General features: G+C 43.3%; 2 protein-coding genes across 5 annotated transcripts in view; one reads left to right on the top strand and one right to left on the bottom strand.

The window, feature by feature from the left end:
• The window catches only part of ece2a (endothelin converting enzyme 2a), an 81,701-nt gene extending 79,137 nt beyond the window's left edge, over window positions 1-2,564 (bottom strand). Inside the window, exons 1-2 of the mRNA XM_028975281.1 lie at window positions 2,094-2,564; window positions 1,554-1,721 (exon numbers count right to left, since the gene is read on the bottom strand). Coding sequence (XP_028831114.1) covers window positions 1,554-1,713 — 160 coding nt within the window. The 5' untranslated portion in view covers window positions 1,714-1,721; window positions 2,094-2,564. The remainder of the gene's footprint in view (window positions 1-1,553; window positions 1,722-2,093) is intronic.
• acsm3 (acyl-CoA synthetase medium chain family member 3) lies at window positions 2,258-15,405 on the top strand. Of its 4 annotated transcripts, none has more exons than XM_028975266.1 (14): window positions 2,258-2,883; window positions 3,265-3,475; window positions 3,596-3,803; window positions 3,887-4,030; window positions 4,336-4,492; window positions 4,887-4,966; window positions 5,038-5,161; window positions 5,236-5,316; window positions 6,065-6,166; window positions 6,696-6,823; window positions 7,102-7,201; window positions 7,382-7,501; window positions 10,163-10,391; window positions 13,479-13,610. In XM_028975266.1, the coding sequence occupies exons 1-13, from the start codon at window positions 2,659-2,661 to the stop codon at window positions 10,355-10,357; spliced, it is 1,875 nt and encodes a 624-aa protein (XP_028831099.1). In that variant the 5' UTR covers window positions 2,258-2,658; the 3' UTR covers window positions 10,358-10,391; window positions 13,479-13,610. The 4 variants fall into 4 exon arrangements, with proteins under 4 accessions (XP_028831099.1, XP_028831098.1, XP_028831101.1 ...); XM_028975265.1 differs by lacking the exon at window positions 13,479-13,610 and adding an exon at window positions 15,017-15,405 and having other exon boundaries at window positions 2,259-2,883; XM_028975268.1 differs by lacking the exons at window positions 10,163-10,391; window positions 13,479-13,610 and adding an exon at window positions 8,911-9,085 and having other exon boundaries at window positions 2,259-2,883.
• The last annotated feature ends 447 nt before the right edge of the window (window positions 15,406-15,852 follow it).

Genomic DNA, 15,852 nt, shown 5'->3' on the forward strand with positions numbered 1-15,852 from the left:
ACGCCTGCTCTTTCAGCCACATTATTACAACTGCCTGCTACCTTGACCACTTTATTAAGACCGCTGTTCTGTGTTTGTGTTGTGCTTGCAAAATGCCTGATGATTTGCAAATTGTTCCCACTTGTTCCTGCTGTGGACAGCCAGAATAAAAGGGGCCTCAAACGAGGGTCAGAAAAACCCAGAAACCACGAAAAAGAAAAAAAAAAACATGTTAATTTCAAGGGTGCCCTTGAAACGCACAGAAACAACGGAGACACCAGGCCTGCGGCACAATACGACATATTGGTTGCTTCGTTGGGGCCTACGGGTTGCCCACAAACCTGGACCAAATTTGGAAAAGTGTGAAAATAACAAGTTTGAGATTTGCCCTGAAACAGTTGAGCACATACCCGACTTTCATGCAATTTTGTAGGACTTTCAAAACGCATTTTTAATTCTAGTCCATAAAATAAACTCTTTTGGTTCTTGCAGCCACAAAGATGAATTTGGTGCTGCTCCTTCGGCCACTTTATTACGACCACCTGCTCCTGCAGATGACAACCGCTCCTGCGACCAACACCCAGACAGGCCCATCAAAATTTCTCCTGGAATTTTGGTCTGTAGTATAATTTATTATTATAGTCCCTTTTTTGACAATTAATGCAGGTCATACTGGAGTATGCACACTGGCAAGCTATGTATTAAAAATTAAATACAGTATAGTGTGAAGTGTGCTATAAGTTTTATAAGCAATCCGAGTGGGTGTGGCCGAGCTATTAACTCTCAAACAAAGTCAATTTCCAATAGGAATGCATTGAATGTTACATAATCATTACCAACACTGTCTTCAACACAATCACAAACCTGCCACTTAGGATGCATGCTTCTTTGGCCAATTTATTAGAAACGGCACTTTATTAAGACCACCTGCTCTTTTGGGAACTTTTTTAAGTCCGCCTGCTCCTTTACCCACTTTATTTAGACCTCCTTGTCTTTCCGTCACTTTATTATGAACGCCTGGTGCTGCGCTTAATGAGTAAATCTTGCTCCTGTAGAAACTGCACGAACAGGCCCATCAAAATTTCTCCTGGAATTTTGGGTTTCTAGTTATTACTGTTTACTCTGTTATTTACTGTTTACTGTAGTTATTACTGTATTACTCTAGTGTATTACAGTTTACATATACAATTTCTCCTCATTGAGAATTGCAGCGGTATTCATTTTAATAAAGTGTTGCAGAGCATGTACAATGTATAGATTGTGTTTTTGATTTGTGAAATCTAGTAAAGTAAAGTGAAGTGATTGTCACATGTGATACACAGCAGCACAGCACACGGTGCACACAGTGAAATTTGTCCTCTGCATTTAACCCATCACCCTAAGTGAGCAGTGGGCAGCCATGACCAGCGCCCGGGGAGCAGTGTGTGGGGACGGTGCTTTGCTCAGTGGCACCTCAGTGGTACCTTGGCGGATCTGGATTCGAACCGGCAACCTTCTGATTACGGGCCGCTTCCTTAACCGCTAGGCCACCACTGCCCCAATCTGTCCACTACCATAATTTTAATGTGACTTACCAAGAACTAAAATTGAGTCGTCCTTGTTGACATGAGGGCGGATTAAATGCTGGAACTTGGAGAAGTCGCCAAACCACTCGAAACTGGTCTCGGACCGGTACCGCTGGTCCCAGTACTCCACTTCTTTGTACCTCGAGTTGCAGGATGGTAGATGCTCCATTGTTTAATCTGAAAAAAGGGACAACTTGCTCTAGTGAAACGTATTCTGCCCGTGCTACTCTTGCATGTTAGTAGCATAATAAGATCATAACCAATAACCAGGTAATCAATCAGCAGCACCAATCATTTTCAATGATGGTGGGTGTACCCCAAATAATCCGAAGCACTAGCTTATTTACTATAAGAATGTAGGGCAAACCACGCTATAGAAAATTACGTCAAATGCGTCAGTTTCTTTAACAGCAAAGTAACAAAATGTTTGTATAAAGAGATAAAAACGCGTCACAACAGAAACGTCGAACGCCCGCACACGAGTTAGCACCTCTGCAGCGGGGACAAAAGCCTGTACGTTTCGGACAAATTACAAACTCGACCCCCCACCTGTAAGCGCTGGCGGTGTGTGGTAAGAAGCGCTAGTTGGCGGACGACCGGTGTTCTCGTTTCTTTCTTCTTGGCGAACTTTGCCGGCGAAATTCTCCGTTGCCTCAGCGCACACGTGACGGCTTCGGGTGGAAATCACGTGGTCGGGATGCCCGAATCTGATTGGACGTTCGATCAGAAGCGGCCGTGTTTCGAGGCGCGGAGCCGCGTCTTTAAGGCGCTGCTGTGTCATTTGTTTCGTCCGCCTCCCCGTCGCTCGTGTCCTTTCATGTTTCATAAGAATTTCACTTCGGTTTCATAAACCCACCCGCAGCGGCTGTTTCTCGAATGACTGGACGTTGGCACCGCCTTCAAACTTCGAACAATACTGTTGCGAAATCGAGGGTCTTGGCTACGTCTTGGCAGCGACTTGTCTCATTTCCGTCTTTCTTTCTTAGACTCCAGTTAACTCTGCAGTGTCCTCTGAGTAACCTGGTCCTACTTGCGCTCCAGGCGCAAAGGGCTTGCAACTCATGCGGCGAGTCCGTTTAAGTCGGGATTTTTAGCATTTAGCCTTTTTACAGCCATGCTTTTGCAGAACATGACAGCGCTGAAGTCTCTTGGCCGCCGCGTCGCTTCTGTGCACCAGTTCAGACCAATTCGCTGCGGACCCAGTCAAACTCGACAGAAGACGTCCGCTCCTCAGAACTTCCCTTCATACGAGAGCCTTCGACAGATGTACGACCCGGAGGTCCCTGAATATTTCAACTTTGCAAGAGATGTGCTGGACGCGTGGGAGGCGAAAGAAAAGGTGTGTGAGTGTCCAGAAAACAGACGTAAGCTTATTAATGGACGCATGAAAGATAATGCCTGCCTTTATATACGAACGGACTCTTAAAACGGTTCCTGTAGATTCTGTAAATTCTTTGTGATCCGAGTTGGGGCGAAATGCACCAAACACACACGTCCTGATGACCAGCTTGATGCATAACAGTCGAACCTTCCTAGCTGAACTTTGCCCAAAGTATCACTAGCAGTAAGTCTTCTGTTCTGTAACCACTTCTGTTAAGTTCTTACCATAGAGGTGCTACAACCCAGCCATCTAGCAATCACAACTTATTAAAACCCTTTTTGGGCTGCTGTGAAAAGTAATCTGTGGCGGCTTGTAATGGTGATTTCTGTCTTCATCCAGAGTGGAGAAAAGGTCCAAAGCACTGCGCTCTGGTGGGTAAATGAAGCAGGGCGCCAGATTAAATGGAGTTTTGAGGAACTCGGCTTCCATTCCAGAAGACTTGCTAATGTTCTCTCAGGAGAGTGCCAGCTGCAGCGAGGAGACAGAGTTCTCCTAATTCTTCCCAGAATCCCTGAGTGGTGGCTGGTGAACGTTGCATGTCTCAGGACGGGTGTGTCTGAAAAGGCTGTGAGCTGTACACCCCAAACACCGATTCATTTTCTCCAGATGAATTATATATTTTGGATTAGTCAAACACATGAATGTTGATTTGTGTGTGTGTGTTTTCTAGGTACAATTGTTATACCTGGGACTTCTCAGCTCACAGAACGGGACATCCTACACAGACTACAGGTTTCCAAAGCCAAATGTGTGATCACTGATGACTCTGTGGCACCCATGCTGGATTCTGTGGCTCCAGAATGTTCCTTTCTGAAATCGAAGCTCCTTGTGTCAGGCAAAAAGAGAGAAGGTTGGAGGGACTTTGGAGAACTTTTAAGGTGAAATCAAAGCCCAAATTCATTTTAAACTAATTCATCCAAGTGCATATTTTTATTCACTGGTGACAGTTTTTTTATCATAGGAATCACTCATGCAGCCACGAATGTGTGAACACGAGAAGTGATGAGGCCATGACCATATTCTTCACCAGCGGAACAACAGGCTCACCTAAAATGACTCAACACAGTCACTGTAGTTTTGGGATTGGTCTCACTGTCAATGGAAGGTAATTTCCTTCAATATGCCTTTCATTGCATTTACCAGGGGGTCCCAGTCCTCTAACTACAGGCTCATCTTCAAACCTTACTTAATTAGGAACAGGTGATGGTTATTACATGATTATTACATTATTACATGGTTGATGGCACAGACTGTTGGAATGACCATCTGTTCTATGAGGACAAGCCTCCTGGAACAGGATCGGGAGACCCAATAGTTTTCACTACACACAGTAGCACAGATGATATGTACGTTCAGCAATTTAAATATTAAAAAGAACCTTTTAGTGTTGAAACTGTGCTTCATCTAAAGGTACTGGTTGGACCTGACTGAGAAAGATGTGCTGTGGAATACCTCAGACACTGGCTGGGCCAAGTCTGCCTGGAGCAGTGTCTTTGCCCCCTGGATTCAGGGAGCGTGTGTGTTTGTCAATCACATGCCACGCTTTGACACTTCTACAGTACTAAAGGTGAGGGTGTCTGAAAAGTTTTCACAATGAATCAAGAATATAGTGCTGTAATCACTGTAGTAACATAAGTGATCCGTCATTATTTTTAAAATGGATTGAACATTCATGAGTGGATCCTCTCACCTCTGTTAATACTGGAGTAAAATTGTGATGTTACCAAGCAACGGGTAACTGGGTCAGCAGAACATGGAACTACGTACAGGTTAATAAATTCTGTTGTGAGTCACGAGCTGTGTTCATTTGCAACTGGCAAGGATGATTAAGTTAATCTGTTTGATTTAAATATTTTGCATTAACAACATTCAGGTTGCTGGAATGTCCTGGTTTTCTGATATTAACATTTGTTTATAGTATTTAAAAGTATTTGTGGCATATAATTTTTTTTTTTCACTAGACTCTTTCCAGCTATCCCATCACCACTTTCTGCACTGCTCCAACTGCATATCGGATGCTGGTGCAGGAAGATATTTCCAGGCATGTATTGCCTCCAAAAACCAAAACATGATTTTTATTCACATTTCGTTTATGAATAATATTTCTTACAGGTATACATTTTCGAATCTCCAACACTGCTTATGTGCTGGAGAACCCATTAACCCTGAAGTGATGGAGAAGTGGAAGCAAATGACTGGTCTAGATATCTATGAAGGATATGGACAAACTGAGACTGTAAGCTTCCAATCAGGTGTAGGACACGTTTGTCAGTCTGGTCTGCTCTCTGCTATTTGGCATTTTGTGTCCAGGTTTTGATAGCTGGTACATTCAAAGGAATGAAAATCAAGCCTGGGTCTTTTGGCAAGCCATCTCCAGCATATGATGTGCAGGTCAGTCAACTGTCTGCCTTTATTGAACATCTAAACATGTAATTCCCTTAATAATATTAGGGAGACTAAATTGCCCTTGAACAATTACATTTACATTTTACATTTACAGCATTTATCAGACGCCCTTATCCAGGGCGACTTACAATCAGAAGTTACAGGGACAGTCCCCCCCTGGAGCAATTTTAGGGTTAAGTGTCTTGCTCAGGGACACAATGGTAGTAAGTGGGATTTGAACCTGGGTCTTACCCACTAGGCTACCACCGCCCACAAATGGGCTGCGGGAGTCAACAACATGGCCTCACTCCTCCAAGGATGTGAGTTCAAATCCTGACTTGGACCTTGTGCGTGGAATTTGCGTGCTCTCCCCTTGGGTCTCCTCTTGCCACCCAGGCATGCTAACTAGGTGGATTGGCAACTCTTAAATTGACTGTAGATGTGTGTGTGTGTGTGTGTGTGTGTGTGTATACCCTGGGGTGGGCTGGCGCCCGGCCCTGGGTGAGTCCTCGTCTGTGCCAGTGTCTTGGGATGGGTTCTGGCAGCAGTGACACTGAGTACGGGGAATAAGAGGTGGGAAAGTCAGTGAGTGAGATTTACAGCAAACGAACAGTATTTGTTTTTGGCCAGTAGGGGGCAGTGGTAGAACACATAACAGACTGGATGTGACTTCACCTGGCCAGAGAACCTGTATGTCACTGTCATATGAAACCAAATTTAATAAAAGCTTTTGTTTTATTATTATTTTTTAAAGCTTGTGGATGACCTTGGGAACATTGTGCCCCAGGGAAAAGAGGGGAATATTGCAATACGAGTGAAACCCCACAAACCATTCTCGCTCTTCACCAAGTACACGGTATTATCCTACACTATCCCTCACCAACACAAAAAATTAAGACACAGTCTTCATATGTCATCACAAAATGAATTTTTTTTGTTTGCATGTGTTTATGCTGAACAGTTTCTAAAGTTTGTACTAGTTCTAGCACTCCAGTGGCCAAACAGAAATGACTGTCAACCATACAATCTAATGAGAAGTCATGAGATTAACTATAGTCTTACAACAGTGACATGCTGTAGGGGAAGTGAAACTGTAATTAATGCCTGAAATGTCACTGGGGTAGTGGTTGGCCTAGCGGTTATGGAAATATACCCATAATCGGAAGGTTGCCTTTCGAATCCAAGGTGCACACTTCCTTGTGTGCACCGTGTGCTGTTCTGCAGTGTTTTACAATGACAATCACCTCAGTTTCTCAGATTATTGAACAAATGTAAATGTATCTGGCTACTACTGACTTAAATAGACTTAAAACGTAAAAAATGGGCTGATTCACTGTCTTTAAGAAAAAGAATAATTGAATGAATTATCCTTTGGATCTATACAGGATGATGCTCAAAGAACGGCTGACTGCTATAAAGGAGACTTTTACCTGACGGGAGATAAAGGAGTGATGGATGAGGAAGGGTACCTGTGGTTCGTGGGGAGGGCAGATGACGTGATCCTCTCTGCAGGGTATTTTCTGCCATTAAAGCAGCATAGCTTGTATGAATAAGCATCTATGTGAAAAGAAATTGACTATTAATCTCAACTCTCTTCAACAACCAAATTACTGTCCTTGAGAATTGTTTCATAAAAGCAATACTTGTTGGCATTGTGATCATCGATCTCAGTCAGAAAACAGGATGTCAAAGCAAAGGATGAGAATCTTTCTTAATTACATTCTGTGAGGCCAGGCAATAATTCATGTTTTACTGTGTTTCTGACTTAGGTCTGTTTAACGCTTTCTGCAGGTACCGGATAGGGCCGTTTGAGGTGGAAAATGCTCTAATTGAACATGATGCTGTGGCCGAATCAGCTGTGGTTAGCAGCCCAGACCCACTGAGGGGAGAGGTGCTTGAGTTTTTTTTATGTATTTATTTATTAATCGATTTATTAACATTTTCCAATAGAGGCCTATACACATGAACAACATAAACAAATAAATAAGTGAAAAATACACAGAGCATGTACATACCAGGCCAGTGAATTAGACCGTTGAAATAATTGTGCTATTTTTCCTTGCTTTGAAAGGTGGTTAAGGCCTTTGTTGTGCTGACAGCCGAATATAAAACCAGGAACAAGGATGAGCTCAGAGCAGAGATCCAGAAACATGTGAAGAAAGTCACAGCGCCTTATAAATACCCACGCAAGGTAGTGCATCCAGTAGCTGCATCCTGAGCACCGTAGGGTGAAACATGAGTAATATGCATAACAGTTTTTCTTTCTTTTCTTTTACAAACATTACGTACACTTTTTTTCCCCGTTCTTAAATAGATTGAATTTGTGGATCATCTTCCGAAGACCGTGAGTGGTAAAATCCGAAGAGTTGAACTTCGGAACAAAGAGTGGGGGAAAAGTTAATGCACAAAAGTCTCATTTTAAAACCTTCTACAATAGAAAAGCCATTTATTCCTAACATTAATAATTATTGCTCTAATTGTAATGAAGGTTAACATTTCAATCACCCACTTGGGTTTTTTATTTGAAGCACGTAGGATTGCTGGGGTTTCTGAAAATCTGGAAACGCTGAAGCCCCCCCTCTGTGTATGTTGAATTTGTGACTTTTTATTTGTATCTGGAATACTTTAATAGTTTAGCAACTGTGAGTGTGTCTGATCTCCATTTAAGTGACCTTGGGCCTTGTTTTGTAGAGCCTGATCAGACTATAGAAAATATATAAAGTTCCTCAAAGAGACCCTTTTAGCAGATTTCAATGATACGGAAGTTATTTACCTGTTATATTTTATTCTTTTCCTACATAATGTTCATGCCTGCGTACATTGGACGTGCACTGTCCGCGCAGCTCAGTGTTTGTAGATGAACATGCTGATCCGTTGAATGTCAGTGCTTAGTCGCTGTCCTTACATGCACACTCTGCTCCACAGTCAGGACATGTCACATCACATCACAATGACACATTTTTATGGTGCAGCACATGAAGTGGCGCACGCACAATAAACAATAAGCAGTCATTATTTTAAATTGAAAATTCAGTTTCATGTTGTTTCTTTCCCAGAACAATAGACAGGGAGACTAAACTGTAGTCAGCCACATGGCCTGTCGGAGGTGCTTTATTCTTCTGTTTGTGCCTTTTTGAATCTTTTTGTGGAACTATAAGATTTTAGTGTTGTAATTTGTTGGGCTCTAAATCAGGATGAGTACAGTGTGCTGACAATGTTGAGCTCCTCCAGATGTGTGGTGCGCTTCAGGACTTAATGATGCCTTCAAGTGCTTGTTGCCATGCATGAAATGACAATTATAACTTATTGAATTCAAGTGCTGATGTCGGTTTATGAAACACAATATTGTTTGACGGAGAAACGAATATATTCCTGACGAGTAAGCCCGGTACCGGCACCGGCACCGGACCGGGTGGCGGGTCACCTGATGCGTGCGCCCCACGTGAGCGGGATGTGTAATTCCGGCGTGGAGACATGGAGTCGACCGGCGTCGGCGCGCTTGGATGAAGGCGGGATGCACGGGAGCCTCCGCATGTGATCTTTTCTTCTTCTTCTTCTTCTTCTTTTCTTCTTTGCATCCATGGCTTGGCCGTGCATCAGCCGAGTGTGCTGCTTGGCTCGCTTCTGGAATCAGTTCGATAAATCGGATCTTTCGGTGCCGCTGACGATTCAGAACTACTCGGACATCGCGGACCAGGAGGTGCGGTCCGTCGCTAAACATGTGCCGACCGACAAGCCCCCCAGCGCCGACTACGCGGTACCGGACGGTGGCAACCGGAGACCGGCCCGAGGGCGCACGGAACCGAGCTTCAGACCCCGCGAGGATTACCAGCCGCCCGGGGTCCCGTTCCCGAGCGTCACCCAGTACAAGCAGGATTTCAAGCCCTGGCCCATCCCGAAAAAGGATAACTTCCCTTGGATCAGCAATGGGGCCAAAGGGGCCACCCCCGCGGGCAGCCCGAGTAACGGTAACCCGTCCGGGACCAACCGCGGGTCGGCGGGAGGAACCGCCAAAACCAGCTCGTACAGGTAGGGGACAGGGTGTGCTGTAGTCCACCTAAACCGGCCACAGTGCAGGATTATCTTTACTGATCATAAATCATCGCTTCACTTCATCAAGAGTTCTGGCCCAGAGGCCAACACACCTACATATACATATATCTAATGTAAGGAATCACCAGACGGTCGAAATTCATTCTAGGGGGGAGATTTTATTGTAAATTTGTCTTATTTTAGGTGGTTTTCGGACATGAATGTTGTATGAGGTAATATAACACAATATTGCTTTATCGTTGGAACATTCTCAGTGTAAAAATACAATTATGCAGTGATGTAATCTCATCCTTGTAGATTCTGTAGATTGTTATATGTTAAGATGTAACGTTTTACTCAGTTTTAAATGTGACACTAAGCTGTTTTTTTAGTCATTCTTTGAGGATGAGAAGAACACTGCTCTGAGGGGCTGGCCTATTACAAAATGTTTTTTTTTTTTTTTTAACATTAAAGCAAATAAATGTGAATAACTGAGTGCACGGGTGCATGGCCCAGCAACCCATTTTTAATTTAAATCTGTTCAGCCTGAGCGTCACTCACACACTCATATTTTAGGCTCAAAAATGTGATTGAGGGGCATTTCTGATGCTCCACAGAAATGCGCTGTCACTCTGAAGTATGTTCTCCACTCTGATTGAAGATCAGATTCTTTTACACCTAGTCAAAAAAGCCTTTTTCTGCTGCCGCTTTTTGACACACGTTGACTGAAAGGATTTAGTGATTTAAAAGCTGCGACGTACGTAAATCCTTAATTCATGGCTTGTGTGAACCGGTGCTCTGTTCTTTGTGGTCACTGCAGGCAGGAATACCAGCCCTGGACTGGGGTTCGTCCATCCAAGCCAGTCCGGAAACGGCCCACCTGCCTCAGTCCCACATCGGACGAACCCCCCCCTGCCACCAGCTACCAGGCTGCCTTCAGTGGGGGGGAAACTCAGAAACAGATGGTTCCCCCCCAGGTGGAGACCACAGGTCCTCTTCAGAACAACCAGCCTGAGAAACCAGACCTTCACACTGGGAACAAGGCTGAGGTGAGAGAGAATGTCTGTGTGTGTGTGTGTGTGTGTGTGTGTGTGTGTGTGTGTGTGAGTGCATGTGCGCTCCCGACGCACAATTTTCAAATTCGAAATGTTACGTTTATTGTCTGGCTATTTCCAATCATTCCAATGGCTGCAGTTTCAACTTTTGGCAGGGGATGCTTGGATGCTGACATCAACAGAGGCTGTAAAATAATGATTTGGTAATGAGCGCCATAAATGCGTTGGTTCTTTCAGCCCCACAGACAGCTCCTCTTTATTATTCAGTGACTACATTTTATTAATGCAATAATTCCTTCACACAAGCTGAGCTGTGCCTTAAAGTAAAGTAAAGTGAAGTGATTGTCACATGTGATACACAGCAGCACAGCACACGGTGCACACAGTTAAATTTGTCCTCTGCATTTAACCCATCACCCTGAGTGAGCAGTGGGCAGCCATGAGAAGCGCCCGGGGAGCAGTGTGTGGGGACGGTGCTTTTGCTCAGTGGCACCTCAGTGGCACCTTGGCGGATCGGGAATCGAACCGGCAACCTTCTGATTACAGGGCCGCTTCCTTAACCGCTAGGCCACCACTGCCCCTGTATACAGAACCATTCTTTATTTGTCTTCTTATCCGGTGCAGAAAGTCAAACAAGAAGTAGACACGGACTCAGAAACCACAAACACATTATTATTTTTACATTATTTACATCATTTATCAGACGCCCTTATCCAGAGCGACTTACAATCAGTAGTTAGAGGGACAGTCCCCCGGGGACTGGGACAGTGTCTTGCTCAAGGACAAAAGGGTGACCGGTTTGAACCTGTCAGTGCATGACACTGTTCAATATGTCCCTGGGTCAGATTTTTTGTTTTTGAATGAGTGCATGGGCTTCTGTTTGGTTAATGAAATAAAAGAATGCATGGGTCTTTTAGGTATATGAAAGTTTTAAATTATATGCATTTTACTTAGTGAAGGCAATTCCTACCTTTTGGACAGAAATATTGGTAAATTGGTGTGTTAAACGCTAAATGAATTTGTGCGCTTGTGATTGTAAACTGTGTTTTGTTACTGTAGCCTACAACACATGGCATTTGCTGCTGCCGCTGTGTGTTTTATGAAGCAGTGACCTGCCTGTGCTGCATACAGTATAGAATTCCTTGAAATGTCCTTATTGAAGGCCTGCAGTGTCCTACTTCCGTAAAATACAAGAGGCAGAGAACAGAAGACTGATGCTTGTTCAAGTCCCAATAAATGGTATAGGAAGCAAAGACCAGTAGCCAATGGCATTTCACTATTCGTTTAGGTGACTGCGTTGGAGGTGCTGCCTCGGAATATGGGAGTCCATCTCATTGTGTTTTGTTGGGAATAGACACAGTGTTAAATTATGCATATTAAAGTCTTGATTTACCCTAAAGAGCCAATACAGATTCCAGAAAGAGGCTACAGTACTATATAATCATTATTGAGATAAAGTGTTTAGTGTTTATTTCATATTTTCATACTGCTCAGACAGTGTCTACACAGTTTATTCAGAAGTCTGCACTGGGACACGCGATGTGGTGACACTGTGTTACCAGGTCTATGGAAATCTGTTTGCTTAGTGCCACATGACTCTCTCAGTAAAAGTTACTTGTGGGGGTTACATGAAATGGACCCTGGTGACTATTCGACAACAATTTGAGAATTGAGGCCTTTACAGTAGCCTCCAGTGCCTCAGCGTTGAGGTTAATCCCATAAAAATGAAATATTGATGCGGCTGCAGCCATGTTGATGCATGTATCACACTGATCTTAATAACAGCAGATCCTGATATTGATATTTTGAGCGCAGGCGTGGGTTTAAACCCACTGATGGATAGAAAGCAAACTGAGAAAATGAGTACAGAATATGCTGCACAAAACATGCCCACAAACAGTGTCGGCTCCTTCAGAGTACTGTCTACAAGAATGAATGGAGGAACATCTGGAAACAGCAGCGGTGATTCAGTCATGACCCTGGCGTAATCTCGAATTTGTCGCTCAGCTGAGCTCGGTGCTGAATTTCGACACACTCAGGGTGTGCCTGCAGCTCTGTCTGGCTGTGTAGATGTGTGATCGATGAGAGGCTCTCGGTGAAGATGTTCTCACCCAGAACATGTCAGCTAAAAAGAGAATTCATTCCACCCCACTGGCGCACAGCAGCCCATTACCCACAGTCTGACCAGTTTAAATCAGCCACTCACCGCTGTTCATTTGATTAACTGCTGGCTGTAAACCGACCACGCCAGCGTGTTCTGTATCACAGTTGTACAGGAACGCTGCTAGAGTCTTTAGTGCAGGAATCCATAGCTCTCATAGCTCGTTTCAGTAATCTATCAATCTTTAGCATTCAGCTGATCAGTATTCAAACACTCAGAAGATCGAAGGTGCTCTTCTTCTGAGGAGCTTTCTGACAGGGTCCAGCTCTTTTATTAAGAGATTATGAAATGTCTCCATCCCTGCTATGTAACACTTTGATGCCAGGATCTGCACCACGGGCCTGCATAAAACAGCTGACTCCGGAGAATCCGCGGTTCCCCTCCTCATCATTATTCAGCAGGGAGATGATCACCCGCGATCGCATTGGATCTCAAAACACCAAAGCATCAGTGCTGATCCGAGAGCTTTTTTTAGGGCAGATGTGCTACAGGGAGGAGGGGGATGGACAGAAATACAGCTGTAAGTGTTCATCATGAAGTAAAAGGCGGTCCACATAATAGGATGACTGGCCACATATGTCCAATGTGGTCATTTCTGGTACGGATAAAAGATAAACATTCATAGACACTATTGGACCCTATTTACTGCTAAGGAAACAGTGCAGATATGCATACATGCTACAACACACTCATTTAGACTAAAATCTCCCTGAAAGCACAGAAAAGACATAAAACACAAACGATAATAAAATATAATCAAAGCTGCTGGCTGCTTTGGGCAAATAGCATAGATCCTGCATCTCCGCAAACACCAGCAGGGTAAACTGAAGTAAAAAAAATAAAATCAGAAGGAGGGTACAGAAGCAGGCACACAGTAACTGGCTCTGCATTTCTCTTTTCCCCATGATGCCCCTGGTTAGATGCAGCCACTCGGTGCCAGCAGAGCAGAGAATGTTGGGGCCACACATGGGTGCAGGAGAGAGGCACAGACGGGGAAACTGTTTGAAGAGAAGCAGCAAGTTTCTGTATGCAGTGCTGACCACGGACCAGATTTCAAGTCTGATTTTGAAATCCTTAATAATCCTGAATAATATTTACACCCTTGAGCCATACCATTGTAATATGCATAATAATAGAAACCCGGAAATTGACTTCACTAGACCTGAAGATGTGCTTTTTCCAGATTTAGGGAATGTGGAGGCCACGCCTCCAACTTGTTGAACTGTGTTAGCAGTTTATCAGGGCACATTGTCCTGAGGAAAGAGGCCACTGTCATTAGAGAAGACTGTTCGCATGAGCAGATGTTGGCCAGCAACACCGTTTAGGTGGGTGAAAACAAGAATGCAGGACCCACCAGCAAATCTTCTCATACGTGTGGTAGTAGCCTTAGTGGGTAACACACCCACCTATGAACCAGATGACCACAAAGTCACAGGTTCAAACCCCACTTGCTACCATTGTGTGCCAGAGAAAGACACTTAAGACACAGTTGCTCCAGGGGGACTATCCCTGTAACTACTGATTGTAAGTCGCTCTGCCATAAATGTAACTGCTGAACAGTGCATCCTGGTGCCACGTCTTTCCCAGGTAAGCAACGCGCATGTATCAGGAAGCAGAGGTGGGTAGAGTGGCCAAATATTCAGGTACGAGTTGCTTAATAATACTCAAGTACAAAGTATATAGTGATAAAACTACTCAAGTACTTAGTAACTGTTTGATAGTTTCTAAAAAATAAATGCAATAATACAATGTATTCAACAGCTAAACACTAAAGCTAATACCTTCCTCTATAGAAAACATTTAACAAAATATTAGCTAAAAGACTGGGATTCTCGATTGTTTTGTAACCTTTGGTTTTAGCACTGGAGACTGTCTCATCTACCATTTTTCATTCCATGTTAGATCTACTGGTATCTGGCAAAAATAAAGCATATAAATAATATTAAAAAGTAACGAGTTGCGTGTTGCTCAATGTAGAATTGAGAGTAAGAGGTGAGTTTCTTATTCGCAAATGTACCCAAGTAAAAGTAAAAAGTATGGTGGTGTAAACCTAGTCTTAGAATTTTTTTATTTTTTTTAAAAAAGCTGCTCAAGTAAATGTAACGGCAGGCACATCGAAGACGTCAAAGAAATTGTGTTGTATTAAACCAGGACACGTTCTTCCATTGCTTCAATGTTCTTTATTTCCTTAGACCACTTTTGGTAGATCCTGACCACTGCAGATAATCAATGTTGGTCATAATTCTATGGATGATCAGTGTATAAGCTCTTATATTTCATAAAAAAACATGCACTCTAAAAAACAATGGCTAATGCGTAAATGCAGTCAGGCACAGATATGTTGTGATTGTGTTCCCAGCTAGACCGGTCCCTTCCTGACCTTTCTTCTGGGGTGGACAAAATGGTGCATACCGCTCCCAGCCTTTCAGCTGAAGCTGTGTGAAACTTTATTCTGCAGGAGCAGCTGGTCCGAACCAAGCTCTCGCCCAACCCATCAGCCGTGTTCCAGAGCCGCTCCCGGATCTTCAACATATGAACAAGACGGACAGACAGACAATGTGAAATCTATGCAAGGTTGTCTCCGCGTACGCGTGTGCAGAAGAGAGACTGGCTGCTGTTGCTGTTCAGAAAGAATGACTTTTTTTTTCCTTTTAAAGGGAAACATTTTGTTCCTTCTTTTAATGTCCAGTCCCAGAGAAAATGAGTCATGCATGTGATTCTAGAGTTTAACTAAGTTTCTGTTTTTTGCTGCTGCTAGACAATGCAAGGCAAAATGGCTGCTTTCTGTCTGTGTGTGTGTGTATGCTTGTTGAGCTTTTTTTTTTTTTTTTTTTTTGTACTTTGTGTCTGACCTATGGTAAAGGGATGCCACTGTTTGCTAATGCTGTTCCTTCCCTGACTGCTAGATTTTTATTAACAGCAAAGAGAATACATGTATTTATTTAATTTTGATAAAACAATAAATTAGGAAAGTAATTTAAGGAAACATTCAGTGTTTAAACTTTATTTTGTAAAAGTATTGAATAAAAATAAGATCAATTGTGTTAATTAATTGTGTTAAAATAAAAAAATATATATAGTTGGTTCTTAAATTTTTCTGAGAAATATATTAATATGAAGAAACAGGAAGCAGTAAGTTTGATATTTCAGCACTGCCACTGAGCTCTGTTCAGTTTTATTGTCACTTGCCCCTTTTACCCGATGCTCTGGTGGGTGCATGCATTATCATGAGCGAATGGTACCGGTGCTAAAACAGCAAGAGGTAATAATAGCGCGCAGCTCCACTCTGTTACA

Source organism: Denticeps clupeoides, chromosome 4, assembly GCF_900700375.1.
Source record: "Denticeps clupeoides chromosome 4, fDenClu1.1, whole genome shotgun sequence".
Lineage (NCBI taxonomy): Eukaryota > Metazoa > Chordata > Actinopteri > Clupeiformes > Denticipitidae > Denticeps > Denticeps clupeoides.